Raw genomic sequence first — 21,420 nt, 5'->3', positions numbered from 1 at the left:
TTCTCATTCCTGTCCTATATCCAATACATACTATATGGCCACCCAATTGAACTTTCTAAGACACAAGGCTAGTGTAACTGAGAAATTGATTTAAACTTTATCTAATTGTAGTTAATTTAAATATACAAACAAAAGCAGTGTAGGGGCAACTGGCTGGCTCAAAGAGTGTGCAACTCTTGATCTCTGGGTCATAAGGTCAAGCCCCACGTTGGGTGTAGAGATTACTTAAATGAATGAATAAATAAAACTTTTTTAAAAAGCAGTGTTGACATATTTTGCCATTACTGACAACTTTATTGTTTTGGAAGGACTACATTTCACTTCAACCACTGCATAGATCTTATTTTTGTATTATAATGTACATGTCCTGTGTAGATGTTGTTTCTAGTGTTACACGTAATCACATCACTGATGTAGCTGATGTCAAGCCATCGATGGGTTTATTTGGGTATTTTATGAAGACAACGTGAGTTGCAGTGATATGAAGGAAATAATAATTGGCAATTAAATATAAATACTTATTACTTTAATCATAATTAAATTATTCTAGGTTAAATAAATATGTACGAATTTTAAAAGTTAAAATGAAAGCATACTAACGGCCTGTAGTCAAAAGGAAGCCAGTACTCTGGCCAGAGTAGTAAAAAATAAGAGGCTGGAAGAAGTGATATGAATTTCACCATAAATGCCAATTGCAATTTGCTGTGAACAGAGCAAACAAACAAAAAATTTTTGAAAATTTTTTGGAAAAAGAATTGATGAAAATTTTCCTTTCAATAACCAAAAAGGAATAGATAAAATCACTTACCTGAAAGCAGCATTAAATGGGCAACCAAAATATTTAAATAACTTTGAAACATAATCTGAGCTTATAACTGTGTGTAGCTATAAAACGGCTTTGTGTCTTACACACAAAATATCAATTTTCAGATGGAAATATAGAAAGATAAATTATTTTAGTTATGGAGTTTTGTTAGAATATGAAGACTAAACATTATATTTTATAAAAAAAGGGGCACCTGAGTGGCTCAGTTGGTTAAGCATCAACTTCTGCTTAGGTCATGATCTCACAGTTCGTAGGTTTCAGCCCCATGTTGGGCTCTGTGCTGACAGCTCAGAGCCTGGAGCCTGCTTCGGATTCTGTGTGTCCCCCTCTTTGCCCCTCCCTGGCTCACGCTCTGTCTCTCTCTCAATAATAAATAAAAACATTTAAAAAAATTTTAAGTAAAAAAATTTTTTTTTAATTAAGCCACCAGTCAACTGCTCATAAAAGATCTTTCTAACAATATTAAAGATTAATTCAAAATTAGTAAAGCTACATACATTCTTCTTTAGTTTTTAGGTGAGTTGTACAATATGAAATATTGCCAAATTAACACTCTGGGTACATTTTGTTTCAAAGACTTCCAAATCAAATAGAAATGTTGTCAATTTTCAGCCTACAAAATTAGATTCATACCATAGATAATTAAAAATCTTCTATATATGTCAAAAAAAAAGAATTTCCTCTAGATATGAAAAAAAAAAAATTTCTATTACAATAGGTGGTGCTCCAGCCATGCTGTTAAAATGTGGATTCCTTGGAATTTTAAGGTAAGAGCCTAATGTCTCCCTAATTGACTTGCTTCCCAGTATGAAAAGTATGATGTCTTGGTATATACATGTAAATGTTATGAATCATTGTCATTTATGGAGCTGTTGAAAGAAACAGAAAACAATGAATTTATTTATCTTATGTTTTTTGCCAGTGCTCATTGGTTGAATGGTGGAAGAGTTATACAAAGATTTACGGTACTTTCAACTCTGAGGCTTTCTTAAAAAAAAAAAAAAAAAAAAAAAAAACACCTTGGGGCGCCTGGGTGGCTCAGTCGGTTAAGCATCCGACTTCAGCTCAGGTCAGGATCTCGCGGTCCGCGAGTTCGAGCCCCGCGTCGGGCTCTGGGCTGATGGCTCAGAGCCTGGAGCCTGCTTCCGATTCTGTGTCTCCCTCTCTCTCTGCCCCTCCCCCGTTCATGCTCTGTCTCTTTCTGTCTCAAAAATAAATAGAAACGTTAAAAAAAAAAAACAAACTTGGTGGGGTGCCTGGGTGGCTTAGTCGGTTAAGTGTCTGACTTTGGCTCAGGTCATGATCTTGTGGTTTGTGACTTTGAGCCCCTCGTCGGGCTCTGTGCTCTCTCAGTCTCTCTCTCTCTCTGCCCCTTCCCCACTTGTGCTCTTTCTCTCTCTCAAAAATAAATATTTAAAAAAATTTAAAAATACTTGGCAAATATTTCATAATCAAGACCCCCAAAATGACAGTGTGATTTGCTTTCTCACAAGTATCACACTGCATTTGAACAAACAAAATCTGAAATTCCAAGGAAAGGAAAAACTGTTTTTATGACTTAGCTAAAAGGGTAGGAATATTTCCTGAAAGTGACACTTTTCATAAGTTAATACTAATTTTACTAATTTTCCTATCATGAATCGATATATGAAAGATTTTCTTCAGAATCAAAAGCATTGTCAAAATATGCAATTAAGAAACAGGAAATCTTAGTAAGGAAATAGAAGCTATAAAAAAAGCACTAAATGAGGACTATAGGACTAAAAAGTGCAAAAAAAGCACTAAATGAGGACTATAGGACTAAAAAGTGCAACATCTCAAATTTAAGACTCGATAGATAAGCTTAACAGCATAATTGAAATGATGGGAAAAAGAATCAGTGAATTTGAAGATAGAGTAATAGAAATTATCCAATCTGAAAAACAGAAAAACAGTTGAAGAAAACAGAACAAGTGACCTGTGGAATAATATCAAAAGATTTAACATGAGTACTTGGAATCCCAGAAGGAGAGGCCAGGGCAGAAAAAAAAATCTGAATATGGATAAAAGTTTCTGGAATTTGGGGAAAGGCATACAGATTTCAGAGGCTCAGAGAACTCCAAACAGGATTAACATAAAACCATACCTAGACCAGCATAGTCAAACAGATGAAAAACAGAGATAATGACAAAATCTTGAAAACATGCAAAGAGAAATGACACAGAAGGAAAATAATTCAAATGACTTCTCATCATAATCTATGGAGGCCAGAAGTCAGCGTTACAATATCTTTTTCAAAATACACAATAAAACCCATAAGTCTATTTTAAGAAAAATACTCCCTTCAAGAACAAAGGCATTCAGTAAAAGAAACTGAAAATTCATCACCGGCAGATGTGCACTCTAAGAAATGCTAAAGTTCTTTAAGGTGAAGGAAAATGATACCACATGGAAATTCAGACCATTGGGAATTGGTAACTGGAAATAATGAAGAGCATGGGGAAAAGTAAATATATGGATAAATATAAAATATGAGGAGTTTTGGGGGGGGTCTTAATTTCTTTAAAATAATAACCAATTTAAATTTCAAGTGGAATGCCAATGTGACTTTCCGTGGATTACTAATTGCAAAGAAAAAATGTACCAGTACAACGGAGAGAAATGGTGATCAATACATGAACCAAGAGACCAAACATAGTTTCACTGGTATGCCAACTGATATTGTATAATATTAAGTACACTATTACCTATGAAGTTGTCTTGTAAAAAATATGTAATCTGAAACCTAATCAAGCCTCTAGACATAACCTTCAGTTCAAAATAAATACAAAGGAAAGAGGAAAAGTTAAGCCCACCTTGAGAAAAAGGACAAATATGGAATTAACAATATTATGTAGGTTACTTCTTCTGAGTCTTCAAAAAAGGTAAGGAGGTGGAGAGTAAATTCTTGACCAATTCTTATCAGACTCAATAAGCCAGTCATATAACATATATGAGCTTAGTTTGGTTTTTGACTTTTTAAAAATCCAGCACTTTTAGAAGATGTTCATTAAACAATCAGAGAAATTTGTAAATGGGCTGAATATTGTAAAACAATATAGGGTTATTGTTAATGTCTTTTTAGGTAACAGTGGGTTAATGGTCATCTAGAAGATTATCCTTAATTCTAAGAATTGTATGTTGACTTTTTAGAGGTGAAGTGATATCTAAAACATTCACTGAAAAACACAGCAAAATGATATATGTAAAATACATTCAATATGCAATAAGAATGATATATGGTATTGGTGCATCTGTATATATACATGTTCATACATAGAGAGAGAAATATTAGATATTGAATTTAGGTGGAGGGCAAAAAACATCATTGTAACACTGCTGTACCTTTTATGTAAGTTTGGAAACTTTCAAAAACTTGAGGAAAACTTTTCCAAGTCAACGTATGTCTTTGGCTACCAAATTATTAGTTTTTAATTTATTTCAATTGTAGGGAACGTGGATTGTATGTTATCTGTATTACAGAATTTATTGTAAGAAAAGTTTCTGCAAACTACTTTCTAATTTTTCAACAGCTAAACTCTCAATATTCAATAAAGGCACAGGGTTTCTTCTTATTAACCTTCAAGGGGTTGAGCTTTGAATAAAAAGGGTCTTGTTTAATATAGTCTATGGGATTTTGTCCAGAATGAATTATCTGAAAAAAATATGCTTATAGAGTCCTCCTTCCACATGAATTTATATACAGTAATACTAGTGATTATCATTTAAAAACCACAATACTTAGTAAACAAACACTATGTGCCAGATGCCTTTCTAAGCATTTATATTTTTATGTTAAATAACTTAATCTTTACCATAACATCATTAGGTGGTGGAATAGTGATAATGGTAAAGGATGTGCCATGGCTAAAAGGCTTTCTGACTCTCACTACATCAAGAGTTTCTCACCACTATGAAATCTTTGATGTTGGGTAAGTTGATAGCATTGAGTAAAGGCCTTTCCACAGTCCTTACATTTGTGTGGTTTCACACCAGTATGAATTCTCTGATGCTGAGTCAGACGATCACTACGATTAAAGGCCTTACCACATTCTTTACACTCATAGGGTTTTTCACCAGTATGAATTCTCTTATGTTGAGAAAGACCTGAGATAGAACGAAAGGCCTTTTTACATTCTTTACATACATATGGTTTCAAACCAGTATGAACTGTCTGATGATAAATCAGTTGAGAATTAAGTCTAAAGGTTTTTCCACATTCCTTACATTCATATGGTTTCTCCCCTGCATGAATTGACTGATGTGTTTTGAGGTCTCCAACACGACTGAAGGCTTTCCCACATTGTTTACATTCATGTGGTTTCAAATTAGTATGAATTATCTGATGTTGAATAAGGTATGAATGAAGCTTAAATGTCTTCCCACATTCTTTGCATTCATGTGGCTTCTCACCAGTATGAATTCTTTGATGTTGTGTAAGTTGAGAGCCTCTACAGAAGGCCTTCCCGCATTCCTTACAATCATAGAGCTTCTCACTACTATGAATTCTCTTATGTTTAAGAAGGCTTGAGCCCCTACTAAAGGCCTTTCCACAGTCCTTACATTCATGAGGCTTCTCGCCAGTATGACTTCTCTGATGTTCAATAAGTAGATAGCTGCGAACAAAGGCCTTTCCACATTGTTTACATTTATATGGTTTCTCACCAGAATGAATTTTCTTATGTTGATAAAGACTTGAGCGATGACCAAAAGCCTTCCCACATTCCTTGCATATATAGGGTTTCACACCATGATGCATTTTCTGATGTAGGCACATATGTCGGTACAATCTAAAAGTTTCCCCACATTCATTACATTCATAGGGTTTCAAACCAATATGAATTTTCTGATGTTCAGTAACGTGAGAATAACGTCTAAAAGACTTCCCACATTGCTTACATTCATAAGGTTTTACACCAGTATGAATTATCTGATGTTGAATAAGCTGTGAATAAAACCTAAAGGCCTTCTCACATCCATTACATCCATAGGGTTTCAAATCAGTGTGCATTTTTTTATGGCTAATAAAATGCTGGAGAACTATAAAGGCCTTTCCACATTCTTTACATTCATATGGTCTCACACCATTGTGGTCTCTCAAATGTTCAGTAAAGTGTGATTTTTTTCTAAAGCCCCTCCTACATTCCTTACATTCATAGGATTTCTCTCTAGAGTGAATTCTCTGATGTAGAGGAAGAGATCTATGTTTTATAAATGTCATTTGACTAAAACATCCCATGTTGGGTCCCTGTTCTCTCCCAAATTCAATTCTGCACTGTGGGTCATTTCTGAAAATAAACCTCATTAGGTTGAAGGTTTTACTTCTTTTCATTGTCTCCCGATGGTATGAATTTACTTCATAACTGCTTTTTTCTGAAGATAACTTGTTGGTCTCAGTTGTAAAATCAAAGTCTGAAAGAAAATGAGAAAATAAATGCTATTTTCCTGTACTGGGGGTGAGGAGGGGCCTTCTAGAGTAAAAATAGGGATAAATTGAGAAGTATACTCACTGGAAGTAAAAGGGTTATAAAATCCTAAAATCGTGTCATTAAATTTTTAAGAGGCAAGAAGGCCTCAGGAAATTATAAAAGTTCATACGAGAATTTTAAGGTTTGTGAGAAGGCAAAGAGAAAAAGTCAGTAGTTCTCATATTTAGTGTGGGTCAAAATTACAGAGAGAGCTTTTTATATATAGTGCCTTTTAGAGATCCACTGAGACTGAATCAGATTCTGTAGGAGTAGGTTCTGGTTATCTACACTTCTAACATTATCTATCAGAGGCTCTATGTAATTTTTTCGGTGGGTTGTCTTTATCTTAGCATGAAACCTAAATACACAATCATGAATAAAAAGGATGTCTTATTTACACAAATTCATTTCAAGCCCTTGGCATCTTCGTTCCCCATATACTATCCCAACGCATCTCTTCAGCTACTAAGATGTCCCATGAACTTTCCCATTCCCTGGGGCTCCACCTTTCAGAAATCCTCTCACCTCACTCCTTTAAATTACTATCTTCAGGTGTTGCAGGTTAGAAATCACTTCTTCAGAAAGGCTGCCTCCGCTAACTCTAAGTAAATTCATATCCTTTATCCTGTACTCCAACACCTAACTTTTTGTCTTCAAAATACTTTTCTCTATTACATACTTATTTTCTCATTTGTTTTACTACTTAGTTTCTTACTCTAAAACTCAAAAATTCTTGCAACTATTACTGTAAAACAAGTCCTTACTTGTAGAATAAAGTACTGAATTTTAAAAAATAACTTGGATGAAAATAAAGGTAAATAAGGATGAAAATCAAGGTCACTGGGGAAGACAGCCAAGCAAAATAACCATTTAGTTTCTGAAAATGATGCAACAGTTATCAACTATCTCTCGCTGATCCTAATCTCTCATGCCTTATTATAGTAAAGCATGCTTTCCTCTATCATTTACCTTACAGGTGAGAAAAATGTACATCCAAACTAGCTTAGTCAAAAATATAAATGGAAAGAGGTGATACCTGATCGTTCTCCACCTGCTTATCCCCTTAAATTGACGTACATTGTTCCATCCTTCCTGTGCCGAGTCATGATTGTTTTTCTGCTTTATCTCAGTCAAGATAATCAGATGGTGTATTACCTTCCTCAGTAGAACTTTAACATTGTTTATCCATCCTACTGATGCTAACTGTGTTTTGTTTCTCTAATGACTTTCCCAAATCCTCCCTTCCATTCCTTTATAGGCAAGGCAAATTGTCCTTGAATTTCACAGAAATGCATTTCAGGAATTGCAACAGTTAATATTATTTTTAAATGCTTATGAACATCTGAGAAATTAAACTTGAGGATGTCGGGGAAAAATAAAGTAACTAAATACCATGGGAACAGACCCTGGGAAACCAAATGCCTGGGACTCTGCAACAAAGAATACGTTGAATGTAGGCTAAAAATGGGCTGTCTGGATGGTGGAGCAGCCTGAAAGACTCTCATGTGCTAAATGGGTCAAGTATGAGGTGAAGACAAGTGGGATTCTTCTATGAATGAAGTACGATATGTTCACAAAGTTGAAGTAAAGCAAACAATATTCTCTGAATCAATGAAAAATGAGTAGCAATCTCAAAAAGCCAAAGCCCTTTCTCTGGATAAATAAAAACCAACAACTACTGTTAGAGAATGATAACATACAAACTGAAACCACAGAACATCTTGAAAAGAATGATAGTAAAAATACAACACATCAGAATCTATGGCCTTCAACTGTATTGCTGCAAACACATGGACCAAAAGGCGTACATCTAATGAAAAATTAAAGAATTAAAATGAATAAATTAAATATGAAATCCAAAATTAGGAAAAGACAAAAATTTGAAAAAGAATGATAAAATATATTGAAGGAAAGCAGAAAAGGAAAATCAATAAAAACAAATTTAAATAAAAGTGTACAATTAACACATACGAACAAACCACTAGCCTACCTATTCAAGGAACAAAAGATAGGAGGACAATCCAAACGCAATGACAACGGGCAGTCAGTCATCAATAAAGAAATAGAGAATGTTTAAGAAATCCTTAAAGACAACTATGCAAATACATTTGCGATGTACATGATGACGTTTTTTTCTGAAAATATTATTTATAAAAACTGACCCCAGTGAGATTTACTGACTTGGTCCTAACAAATAGAATATGAAAAGGAAACAAAAATAATAACTTTTCAGTGAAGAAAACTGACAGACACCACTTTATACAAGTTTTTAAGGTTAACAGCACACTGATAAATCATATCGATATCATGTACTCCCGTTATACAATGAGAAGGGTACTTCTCTGGTATTCTTCCCCCAAATCCATAATCTCAGTTTGATCATAAGAAAACAAACAGCCCAAAATTTGGAGGCACTCTACTAAATACCTGACCAAACTGTATCTTCAAAAGTATCAAGGTCAAGAAAGAGAAGGAAAAACTGAGAAACTGTCACATTTGGAGGAAACTAAGGACACGTGATGACTAAAAGTAATGTGGTATCCTGGATTGGATCCTGAAACAGAAAAAAAGACATTAGTGCAAAAACTGGTGAAATCTACATAAAATATTTAGTTTATAGTAATTGTAAAATGTTAATTTGGTAGTTTTCACAAATGTACCATGGTTATGTAAGATGTTCTCATCATTATGGGAATGGTATACTAGAACTCTTTGTACCACATTTATAACTCTTCTGTGAATCTAAAATTATTTCAAAATAAAACGTAAGACAATAACAGAAATAGACCCCAGAAGAGATGGAAAATCTAAACAAACCAATTTCCATAGAAGAAATAATTTTAAAAATGTGTATTTATGCCCACAAAAAGGTGATTACAATTAGCTTCCCTGTTGGCCAGGTTTCAGTCTCTGTAAACTATTTCCCACTAATGTGAACTAGGGTGCCTTGGAGAAATAGCTAATTCCTGGTCCAGGGCAGGGAAGATATAAGGTGAGTCTAAAACCTCTTGTATTAAAGTGCAAAGAAGCTCTCAAAGACAGAGTGAATAATTTGTGATTTTGGTCATGTAACATTAAGAGGGATCAAATTTACCCTCCTACCTTAAATAACTAGAAAACCCAACAAAACAGATGAAACAATATCTTTCAAATATTGGAAAACAGCACCAGACAGAAATCTCCTGAGAGAAGGGAAACAAATGAAGTGTGCCCCACAAGTACCACATCTGACTGCCTAAAGAGAATTTCCAGAACAAAGCACAAGGAGGGGAAACTAAAACAGTGCAGCTATATCCCTGAGTTGAGAAGACAGAGTAGAGAATGAAGGGAAAGAAAGAGATGCAGAATTTGCAAGCTGGAGTACTAGAAAGGAGGAAGAGAGATCTCTAGAGATCTGCAGAGGAATCTCCTTGAAGCTGGATGAGTATGAATCTGGACATCTGTGAGGAAACAAATAACAAAGAATGTACTATCAGATAGAAGTAGGCAGAACATCCCCTGGAAGTCAGAAAGGGCCTGGGAAATTCCTGTTTCCACCAACCAGAATGGAAAGACCCCATAACACATGAGGCATCAAACAGAGTCCACAGAAGGATACGGCCTCAGTGGGGTGGGGGTGAGGGTGGGGCAAATTATCCCTAGACTGAAAGCTGTTCTGGACCCACCCTAACAAAACTTAAAAGCAAACCACAAAAGGATCAACAGATTCCAAATTACATAACTGTATCCCAGACCAAAGCCCAAAAATGTGTAAAAGAATATTAGAAATCCAGCATCCCAACACAGTCAACTTCACAATGTCTGGCATCTAATAAAAAATGATCAGGCATGCAAATAGCAGGAAAATGTGACCCTTACTAGGAGAAAAATGAATCAAAAGAAACAGACCAAGGAATGATGCAGATAATATAATTAGTAGGCAAGGATACTGGAAAAAGCTATTGTAAGTATATCCCATATTTTAAAAAGATGGCTACTCTTCTCATCTTTAATGTTCTTTTTTTTTTGTTTCAAGTTTTTATTTAAATGCTAGCTAGTCAACATACAGTGAAATATTACAGGAACAGAAAGTGATGCATCAGTTACCTACAACACCCAGTGCTTATCACAGCCAGTGCCCTCCTTAATACCCATCACCCATTGAGCCCATCCCCCACCTCCCTCCTCCCCTCAACCCTGTTTGTTCTCTGTCGTTAAGAGTCTATTTTATGGTTTGTCCCTCTCTCCATAGTTTATTCTTTGTTAGACTCAACATGCAAAAGCATTTATGGGGAATATTTTCCCCAAATTCTTACATGTTCAAACTGTTGCATCTATACTTTAATGACAGATGATTTAGGCCTGAATCTTCTAATTTTGGGGGAGACTCTTGATGACTGATTCAGTTCCTTTAGTGCTTATGAGACTTCTCAGGTTTTTTTCTTGAGTGGAAATTTTTGTAGATTAAAATTTTCTAATCATTTATTTCATTTGATTTTTCGTTTCTTTTTGGCAGGATGATTTTCAAAATACTGTATTTCACGGCTTCAAGGTTTGTAATGAGGTGGCTTTTTTCCTTACACAGATTTTTTTTTTTCTTGATTCATGTTGAGAGAGAAGCAAATTGATTTGACTTGCTCTTTTGTGTTTGGCTTTCATTTCATTACTTTCTACTTTCTTTTACTATTTCCTTTCTTCTACTTTCTTTAAGTCTGTCATGCTCTTCTTTTCCTGGCATGCCAAGCGGATGATTCACTTATTAATTCTCAACAATTCTTCTGGAATCAAAAAAATCCATTCAGAGGGGCACTTGGGTGACTCAGTCGGTTGAACGTCTGACTCTCGATTTTGGTTCAGGTCATGATCTTACAGCCGTGAGACTGAACCCTGCATCAGGCTCTATGATTGGGATTCTCTCTCTCTGCTCCACCCTTGCTCCCTCTCTCTCTCATATAAATAAACATTAAAAAGAATTTTTTTTTAAAGATCGTTTGGGAGAAGCAGCTTAAAATCGAAACAGATAAGCAATAAGAGCCATGAAGAAGTGATGATTTGGTCCTGAGGATCCACTACTCTTCCCCTGTAGAAACTCATTGATTCCGAGTGCAGCTAGCAGTAAAGTGATAAAAAAGAGGTAGCTGACCATTACCCAAACTGAAAACTAGCACTGACCCAGCTCATTCCCTGATTGTATTATAGTGATCAGCCTGCCATCCTATCAATTAATAGAGGAAAATGTAAATACTCTGGTGGAAGATCCCATCATATGGAAACTGTTCAGTTCTTGTGAACACGATGTCCAGCATACAATCACAATTCCAGGTGACTTAAAGAGGAATTACCAGATGACGAATAATGAGAGAAAAAAAGAAAGAGAATCATACCCAAGGATAGTACAAAAAATGAAGGTCTTCAAGAATTCCATAATAACTTTGATTAAAATGTTTAAGAAAACAGATGAAAAAACAGTAATGAAAAGAAAGTAAATAAAAGAATGAAGAATTTCAACAGATAATTAGATGCCATAAAAGACCACCAAATTGAATTTCTAGAACTGAAAAAGACCACATCTGATATGAAAAATCCATCTTTAAGAGCAGACTCATCATAGCAGAATATGGGATAAATGAGCTGAAATACACGTCAACAGAAAATAATAGAGAGAAAGGGAAATGAATACATGATACAACTGTGCGATACACTCAAAATATCTAACATCACCATAACTGGCATCCCAGGAGAAATAATGGTCAAGCATTTTCCAAAAACTGAACAAAGACTTTCACTTCTCAGTAGAATCTATAAAAGCACTGCAAACCAACTTTTCTCCTGCTGTAAATGCAAAAATAATACTAAGCAGATAATACTCTTGATTCATTCTACACTGTAGAAATTACCATGGTTCTTTCGTAGCAAAGAGAAAACCAGGACCCTATGTTATCTGTTCTCCATGTAGGTGGACCAGCAATTAAAGCGGAATATTTGTAGATATTCTGGACATACACCTAATATGAAATTTGTTTCCTTTGCATTGGTTATGCAGGAAAAAGTCCAATAATTCAAACCTTTATTGATTTAGAAAAAGAAGGAATTGGATGGGGCAGAGGGAGGTAAATGAAAGAAAAGATTCAGGTGCTGAAGAGAGATGCCCATTTCCACCTAATAAAGGTCAAACTAGGCCTTGGAGAATATGAATATGGAGACATTTATCTGGTTTCTCGCTATAGAACATAAAATACACAGTGGAGAAAGCAGCTATTTCAGACAGCAGATTCTACATCACTTCAGGCAGATGTCCTTACCCAGTGAGACCAAGTTAGTATAATTCTCCAACATCACATCTCTGTACAAATCCCTCTGATCAGAATTTAGGCATTCCCACTCCTCCTGAGAAAAGTCTATGGCAACATCACTGAATGTCAATGGCACCTGAAATGACAAACCCACGTATTATTTGTAACAGTAAAGAAAAAATGTTCAAGATGGAATGACTGAATTGCAGTAAGGGGGCAATACAGAAAAACAAGTAAGCTGAGTTACAAGGTCATGACACGATCAGACGAAGATAAATAAATTAGCTTCTGAAGTAGAGTGCCAACACAGTCTTGAAGAATCCTGTTGGAGTACAACAAATTTCTTTAAAAATAGAGGAAAACTTTAAATGTACGAAAATGAATTAAGTAACCAAGACTTTCCCAATTAAACGAAACAGTATATATAAGCACATTACCTACTGTGTACCTAAATCAGACACTATTAGTAAATGCACGTTCTGACATTTTTTCTCCTCGGTGTATATGTAAGGAGCATTGTTCACTTTCTTCCCCAAAATGAATTAAAAAATCTATCCCAGCAAAAGTGGAGTAACAGGGATTGGATTTACCTTCCCATGTGAAATAACCAAAAACATGGACAAAATGTATGAGACAATAGTTTTCAAAACAGAAAATATTAGGTAGTGATCCTTGAGAGATAAGTAACAAATGAAGTGAACTCTATGATTGCCCTAGCTTACTGCTAGGAGACAGTATTCTACATAATTATTAGAATGGCTAAAATTTAATAGACTGTGGTAGGTGTTGCCAGGGATGTGGAAAGAAATGGAACTCTCAAATACTGATGGTGGGAATGTAAAATGGTACAATCACTTTGAAAAACGGCTTATTTCTTTAAAAAAATTTTTTTTAATGTTTACTTATTTTTGAGAGAGAGACAGCGCAAGTGGGGGAGGGACATAGAGAGAGGGAGACACAGAATCTGAAGCAGTCAGCACAGAGCCTGATGCGGGGCTCGAACTCATGGACTGCGAGATCATGACCTGAGTCGAAGTCAGACACTTAACTGACTGAGCCACCCAGGTGTCCCAGTTTATTTCTTAAAAAGTTAAACATCCACGTTACCCAGTCATTCCACTCCTGGTGTTCACCCAAGATAAATGAAAGCATATGTCCACACAAAGATTTTGGCATGAAGCATTTTGGCATAGCAGCTTTACTTGTAGTAGTCAAAAAGTGGAAAGAACTTAGGGGCACCTGTGTGGCTCAGTCGGTTAAGCCTCCGACTTCAGCTCAGGTCACGATCTCACGGTTTGTGGGTTCAGGCCCCGCATCGGGCTCTGGGCTGACAGCTCAGAGCCTGGAGACTGCTTTGGATTCGGTGTCTCCCACTCTCTCTGCTCCTCCCCTGCTCACGCTCTCTCTCTCTCAAAAGTAAAATAAAAAAAAAAATTTTTTTTTAAGTGGAAAGAACTCAAATATCCATCAACAGAAGAATGGATGGAAAATTTTGGTATATCCTGAGACGAGAATACTAATCAGTAATTAAATGGAATATACTACTGGAATGGAATATATACTGGAATAAGATATGCAACAATATGGATGAATCTCAACACAACTATGCTGAATGAAATAAGCTAATGAAAGAGCACATGATGTAGGATTACATTTATATAAAATTCTAGAAAAATGCAAACTAACCTATAGTGACAGAAAGGAAGACAGCAGTTGCCTGGACACAAAGGGCAAGGTTGGGAGCAGGTAAGGAGGGGGCGATTATAAAGGGACATGAGAAAAATTTTTATTATCTTGATAATGGTAAGAGTTTCACAGGTATATACATAGGTCAAAACTCATTAAATTCCACACTTTAAATATGAGCAATTTATTGTAAATTAAATTTCAATAAGGCTACTCTAAAGAGACAAAATACACTCAATTATATGTCAGTTATACTTCAAAAAGCTGATAAAGTTTCTATCTTCGGAAATAGTTTCTATAAAATTAAGTAATTTTATCAAGATGTAATATATGTCAGGTTGTGTATCATAAGCATCTCCTTTATTTTCACAAGTTAAAGTTTTCATTTAGTCCCTCTTAAAGACATCAGATACAATTTTTCTTAAAGTCTTAAGGTGTTATTAATGTTATTAAAATAATATTAAATGTAAAGTATCATGCTATTATGATATTTAGGGTGGACCCAAATCCTAAGCTTTTCCCCACTGTTCAGTATCATCTAGGACATGTAGTTCCAGATGATCTTCCTTTCTACAATCCCTTACTGAATTCCTGTTCCTGAGTTAGAACACACTAATATAGGATGATCAGACCAACACTGATTGACTCAAGACCAGCTATTTATCTTCCAATACAAAATGGACCTTACTACCTTATTCGGTTCTCAGTGATTCCTTAGCCAGGGCCCTGATGTCTGTCTGTCTGTCTGTCTCTCGGCACCAATACCATTTCTACCCAAACTGAAAAGCTTTTCAAAGCTGAGGTTTCATCTCACACCTGACCCTGAGAACATTCATCACCCAATTCTCTCTTACCTCCCTGGAAAACTATGGAGAAAGTGTACCCTCCTGTGATCAAATAGGACCATCACTTCTATCTCACGAAACCACAAACCTGATAAGAGAAGTTCAAATACTTCCTTCCAGGTACTTTACTCTTTCACTCCTTTAACAATGCTCTCGAGAGAAGACTGAACACATAGAAGATAAATGAATTATTTGATGAATAACTGAAAATCAGTTCTAAAAAAACAAGGAGCAAATGAGGAGGACATCATCCTTCTCTGTAAGGGGAGAAACCATGAAATAGGGTCAGAGATACAACTTTCCTAGATAGGGGGCTTGGGGATAAAGAATGAAAGTTTTATATGAGCTAAAAATCACAGTATTTCGGGATAGAGACACCTACCTGGGCCATGGTTTTCAAACCACCTGTCTTCCTCAGGTTTCCTCTATTAGGGAAGCTGAGTTCAGAGAAGCCAGAGCTGAGAGAGGAAAAAGAGGCCTTGAGACCTTGTGTATCTCGGAACTCCAAAAATTATTTAAGGTAGGAGAACCTTTCTTTTTTCTTCTTTATTTCTGCTTCCCACTGTTCTCTCCCACTCTCCACCCTCCCAAACACATTAACGCACATCAGGGGATATGAGAAGTCCAGAGAAACCCAAGCCCTTCCCCATACCTACAGATACAAGCCACACAAGAGTGGATACAGAACAGGGGCACTCTTGCACCAAAGCTCGATCCAGGCACCCACGGTGCCTTATTTTTCATTCTTACCAAGCCAGCTGAACCCTGCCTGGGTTGTTCAGTGATACCGAATAGATCCTCCCCCATCCAGGCCTGTGTTCCAGGGTAAAGACCAAGTCATACAACACAAACTGCAACAACCTTTATCCTTCATGGACATGGACATAAAATCTTTTGCACCAAAGACAGAAAACAGTAGAGACAAACCTGGAAACCTTGACCACCGTAAAACTGCCTGCCCATGTGAAGTCTTTCCCCTAAGCCAAAACTTTGACTTCTAAGATCCTCTGGGTTAACCAACCTGGATTTCCCTATCAGGATCTACTTTGCTGGCACGACTCCTTGCCTGTGCCCGCAGCTCCCAACCCACCCAGTACCCACAAGAGGGGAGTGAATTCCTGCTTACTGAAACCACACAGCAACATACAGATTTTTGCAACCTTACGTGATAGGTAGTGTATACACATTAACGTTTAATTAAAGACTCTTCCCTATATCACGAACAATAAGTAGAAGTGATATGTTTTGAATTTAATTTCTATAATTATAGGGCCAACTTTTTCCCCCAACTATTGCCTTTGAGACCCAGATTTTTTGTTCCCTTGTGTGAAACCTAAGAATAGGTAATTAAAACTTCACCTATCAAAAGACTTACTAAAGAGATGTTTTTTAAGCAATAAGGTACTAACATTTACAGGTATTCAATTGTTGGATTTCAAAGGTTGATGATGTACCACATACAGTAAGGTTGTGGGGAGAAGAACATTTTTTTTTTTTTTTAATTAGAGAGAGAGAGAGCGAGAGAGAGAGAGAACGTGCAAGCACAGGAGAGGAGCAGAGGAAGAGAGAGAGAATCCCAAGCAGGGATTCTCTGTTCAGTAAGGAGCCTGATATAGCACTCAATCCCATGACAGTGGGATCATAACCTGAGCCGAAATCAAGAGTCAGATGCTCAATAGCCACCCAGGTGCCCCAAGAACATTCTTATGGTGTCCTGTGGACTTCTGAAAACCTAGTGCAGTTGAGACATGTAAGTAGAATTTTCCATAAGAATTTAGCCATGAAAGACCATTTCTGAGTTTCCATCCAAAGGAAATAACTGTAAAATTTGCCTAGAGATGTATAAAGGAATATTATAGATACTAGTTAAAATTAAAAGAAAAAACTGGAGAGAAATCTAAAAGTACTAAATCTAAAGGTACTTAGATAGATGGTCAATTAAATAAATTATAGTGCATTCGCAATGGAAAGTGAAGCAGACTTTGAAAATGACTGTACAGACCATTGGTTCTCAACAGGGGAACATTTAGCAATGTCTGAAGACATATTTGGTTGTCAAAATATGGAAAGGGCTGCTATTGTTTCTAGTGAGTAGAGAACCAGAGGTGCTGTGAAACATCCTGTAATGTACAGGAAAGCCCCCTCCTCCCCAAAACAAAGAATTATCTAGCTGAAAATATCAACAGCATTAAGACTGAGAAACCCTTGGGGCACCTGGATGGTTTAGTCGGTTAAGCGTCTGACTTAGGCTCAGGTCATGATCTTGTGGTCCGTGAGTTCAAGCCCTGCGTCGGGCTCTGTGCTGACAGCTCAGAGCCTGGAGCCTGTTTTAGATTCTGTGTCTCCCTCTCTCTCTGCTCCTCCCCTGCTCATGCTCTGTCCCCCTCTGTCTCAAAAATAAATAAACGGTAAAAAAAATTTTTTTAATGAGAAACCCTTAAGTAAACTCATTAAAGGAAGATAACCTAATCCAGAATCGCCAGCATACAATAAAAATTATTAAACATGCAAAGAAACAGGAGAAGGCTACTGATAATCAACAGAAAAAAATCTCAGTATAAACAGATCCAGAGATTATCTACATAGTGAAGCTAATAGACAAGGACTTATAAACATTATATTAAGATGCTCAAAAAAATAAAGAAAAATATGGGCAAAATGGGATGCAAAATGGGTTCAATTGGTAGATCACATGACTACTGATCTCAGGGTTGTGAATTCAAGCTCCATGTTGAGTGTAGAGCTTACTTAAAAAAAGTGGGGGAGGGGGGTTCACCTGGCTGGCTCAGTCAGACTGCAAAATGAAGCATATCAATAGAGATTTAGAATCTTCAGAGATTCACATGAACATTTTATAAGAATAGAATACTGAAAATTAAGAATGTATTGAATTGTCAATGTAAAGTCAAATTAACAATAATCTTACGCAGAGAGAAAAAAGGAAAGAACAGAGCAGAACGTAAGAGAAATACAAGAGATAGTCAAGACATGAGATTGAACACCTAAAAAACTAAGACAGGAAATTTACTTGAAGAAGCAATGGACAAAAACATCACAAATCTCGTGAAATGCTTTGATGTATGAATCAAAAAACTCATCAAACCTAACCAGATAAAATGCGCAAATCCATACCTAGGCACAGCATGGCCAAACAACTGAAAAACAAAGTTTAAAAACATATCTTAATAGTATGTTGTTAAAGGATATCAGTTATAAGAACACAACAAGAGAAAGAGTTCATTTCTCAACAGAAATTATAGTAGCCTAAGAATGGAAACAGATCTTTAAAGTGTTGAAAGAAAAATATGACAACTGTGAATTTTATACCCGAAGAAAATATTGTTCAGAAATGAAAGTGAGGGGCGCCTAGGTGGATCAGTCAATTAAGCATCTAACTCTTGATTCTGGCTCAGATCATGATCTCATGGTTCGAGGGATGGAGCCCTGCATGGGGCTCTGCGCTCACAGCGTGGAGCCTGCTTGGGATTTTTCTCTCTCCCTCTCTTCTGCCCCTTCCCCCTTGCTTGCTCCCTCTCTCTCAAAATAAATAGATAAACAGTTAAAAAAGAAATGAAAGTGAAAGAAAGACCTTTTCTAACAAAAGCTTGCAGAATTTCTTATTAACAGACCCACAATACAAGAAATACTAAAGGACAGCAATCGGGCTAAAGGCAAGTAATCCCGGATGGAAGTGGGGATGTACAAAAAGTTAGGACAGTATATATATGAATAATATGACTAAACAGATGGCCCGTTTTAAAGCAACAAAAATAATAACACTTGTGGGGCTTGTAATGAAGAAGAAATGACAGTAACACCATAAATGGAGTTAAACTTAAAATGGTCTCACATTATTTGGTATGTAGTAAAAGCCCTAATCTAAAGGAGACTATATTAAAGATGCAGTCAAAAATAGCTCAGTTAAAGAATTATAGAATTATACAAAGAATTAAAGAATTATACAAAGATGTACAACCAGAAAAACCTAACAGAGAGATAAAATGAAATAATAAAAAATACTTGATTAATTGAAAATAAGACAGGAAATGAGAATGAACAGGACAAACAAAATATATCCCAAGATTACAGACTTAAATCAAACTCTATCAGTAATTACAGTGAAATATAAATGTACTAAACATTGCATTTAAAAGCTAAGATTGTCAGATTAGATTGAAAAGAACAACAGGATCAATTATGCTGCTTATAAGAGATACATTTGAAACATAAAGACACAGACATATTAAAGATAAAAGAGTGGAAAAATGTATTAGACATTAATTAGAAGAATGCTGATGTTAGTATATTAATAACAGATACAATGGGCTTCAATGCAAGCAGCATTATAAGTGACATGTTGTACAATTCAACAAGAACAAAATGGGAGTCTTACATTTCTTATGTACCTAATAACACAGCTTTAAAATATATAAAGTGAGGGGCGCCTGGGTGGCTCAGTCGGTAAGTGTTCAACTCTTCGTTTCAGCTCAGGTCATGATCTCACAGTTTGTGAGTTCGAGCCCCACATTGGGCTCTGTGCTGACAGTGCAGAGCCTGCCTGTGGTTCTCTCTCTCCCTCTCTCTCTGCCCCTCCCTTGCTCGCTCACTCTCTCAAAATAAATAAATAAACTTAAAAGATTAAAATAAATAAAATATGTATAGGAAAGCCAACAGAATTAAAGGATAGTTTAAGATTTTAATACCCTTTCAAAAGTTTGAGATTTTAATACCCTCCATTGGTAACCAATGACAGGAAGAGAAAAAAAATAAACAAGGCCGTAAAACTTTGAACAGGAGTAATCAAATTGACCTAATTGAACATTGTACTCCCAAACTATAGACTATGTACACATTCTTTTCAAATGCTCACAGTGTATTTATCAGAATATTCTGGGCCATAAAACAAGCATCTATAAATTTCAAATGATTAATATCAAAAAAGAATGCATATATTCTGAAGCCTCTGGAATTAACTTAGAACTTAAAAACAGGTATTTCTCAAATGTTTCCAAATATAAAAAGTTCACTTCTAAATAAATACAGGTCAAAAAACAAATCATAATGGAAACCAGACCTGAATGACCCTGAGAGTATGATATAACACAACTTGTCAGATGCAACCAAACCAATACTTACAAAGATATTTTTTACCTTAAAAATATATTTTTTAATGTTTATTTATTTTTAAGAGAGAGAGAGAGAGAGACAGAGCGTGAATGGGGGAGGGGCAGGGAGAGGGAGACACAGAATCCAAAGCAGGCTCCAGGCTCTGGGTTGTCAGCATAGAGCCTGATGCGAGGTTTCGAACCCACGAACCATGAGATCGTGACCTAAGTGAGCTGAGGTCAGACATTTAACTGACTGAGCCACCCAGACGCCCAACATTTTTTACCTATAGTTTTTTTTTTTTAATAAATGCTGCAGATAAATGCCACTCATTGTTTAATCTCCATCATAGTTGTTAGATGTACTACAGATATGTTGACAAAGCAAGTAAATTAGTAGTGAAATTACGATGGAAACCCTGTGTCAAATTATGTCAATGCTAATAAATCTGGAATTTATTTTCTCCCAGTGGACAGCAGGAGCATTTGTAATAATTGTCCACTTAGCTTATTCCTTCTTTACACTCTTTGACCCCCTTCAGCTAAACATAAATGTATGTATTATCAAAGTATAAAGGTTAAAAATCAATGATCTACCTTTGGAAGCTAGAAAAAGAAAAGCAAATTTAGAAACCAGTGACATAAAAAACCCACATATACAACAGAGAAAAATGAATAAAGCCAAAAACTATTTCATTGAAGAGATAATATTGATAAGCCTCTAGCTATACTGGTCTAGAATATAAATGCCAATATCAGGAATATGAAAGCAGGTATCACTACATATATTATAGACATTAAATTGATGACAGAATTTCATGAACAACTTTATGCCAATAAACTTGAAAATGTAGATGACATTTTAAAATTCCTTGAAATAAATTTAACTGAACTGATATAGGAAATGGAAATTCTGAATATTGTTGTATTTACTAAAGAAAGAAAATCTTTGGGGCACCTGGCTGGCTCAGTCAGTCAAGCGTCCGACTTTGGCTCATGATCTCACTGGGTTCATGAGTTTGAGCCCCGTGTTGGGCTCTGTACTGACAGCTCAGAGCCTGGAGCCTGCTTCGGATTCTGTGTCTCCCTCTCTCTCTGTCCCTCCCCAGAGAGAGTATCTCTCTCTCTCTCTCTCTCTCTCTCTCTCTCTCTCTCTCTCTCAGAAATAAACAAACATTAAAAAAAAAAAAGAAATAAAAC

The 21,420-nt window shown here is 36.0% G+C and overlaps 1 protein-coding gene across 1 annotated transcript; it reads right to left on the bottom strand.

The window, feature by feature from the left end:
* Positions 1–1,815: 1,815 nt before the first annotated feature.
* ZNF404 (zinc finger protein 404) lies at positions 1,816–16,412 on the bottom strand. The gene is made up of 3 exons (XM_049620952.1): positions 15,498–16,412; positions 12,594–12,720; positions 1,816–6,256 (listed from the first exon to the last, which is right to left on the bottom strand). The coding sequence occupies exons 1-3, from the start codon at positions 15,504–15,506 to the stop codon at positions 4,734–4,736; spliced, it is 1,659 nt and encodes a 552-aa protein (XP_049476909.1). The 5' UTR covers positions 15,507–16,412; the 3' UTR covers positions 1,816–4,733.
* Positions 16,413–21,420: the final 5,008 nt, after the last annotated feature.

Source organism: Panthera uncia (assembly GCF_023721935.1).
Source record: "Panthera uncia isolate 11264 chromosome E2 unlocalized genomic scaffold, Puncia_PCG_1.0 HiC_scaffold_19, whole genome shotgun sequence".
Classification (NCBI taxonomy): domain Eukaryota; kingdom Metazoa; phylum Chordata; class Mammalia; order Carnivora; family Felidae; genus Panthera; species Panthera uncia.
Note: the sequence above shows the minus strand (reverse complement) of the source record. Positions and strands in the feature narration are given on the sequence as shown.

Bases quoted from the DNA above. Each gene is read 5' to 3' on its own strand.
- ZNF404 (XM_049620952.1), bottom strand. The intron at 6,257-12,593 runs GTAAGGACATCT...ATTTTCTTTCAG, and splicing joins TACTAACTTGGTCTCACTGG to ACTTTGATTTTACAACTGAG.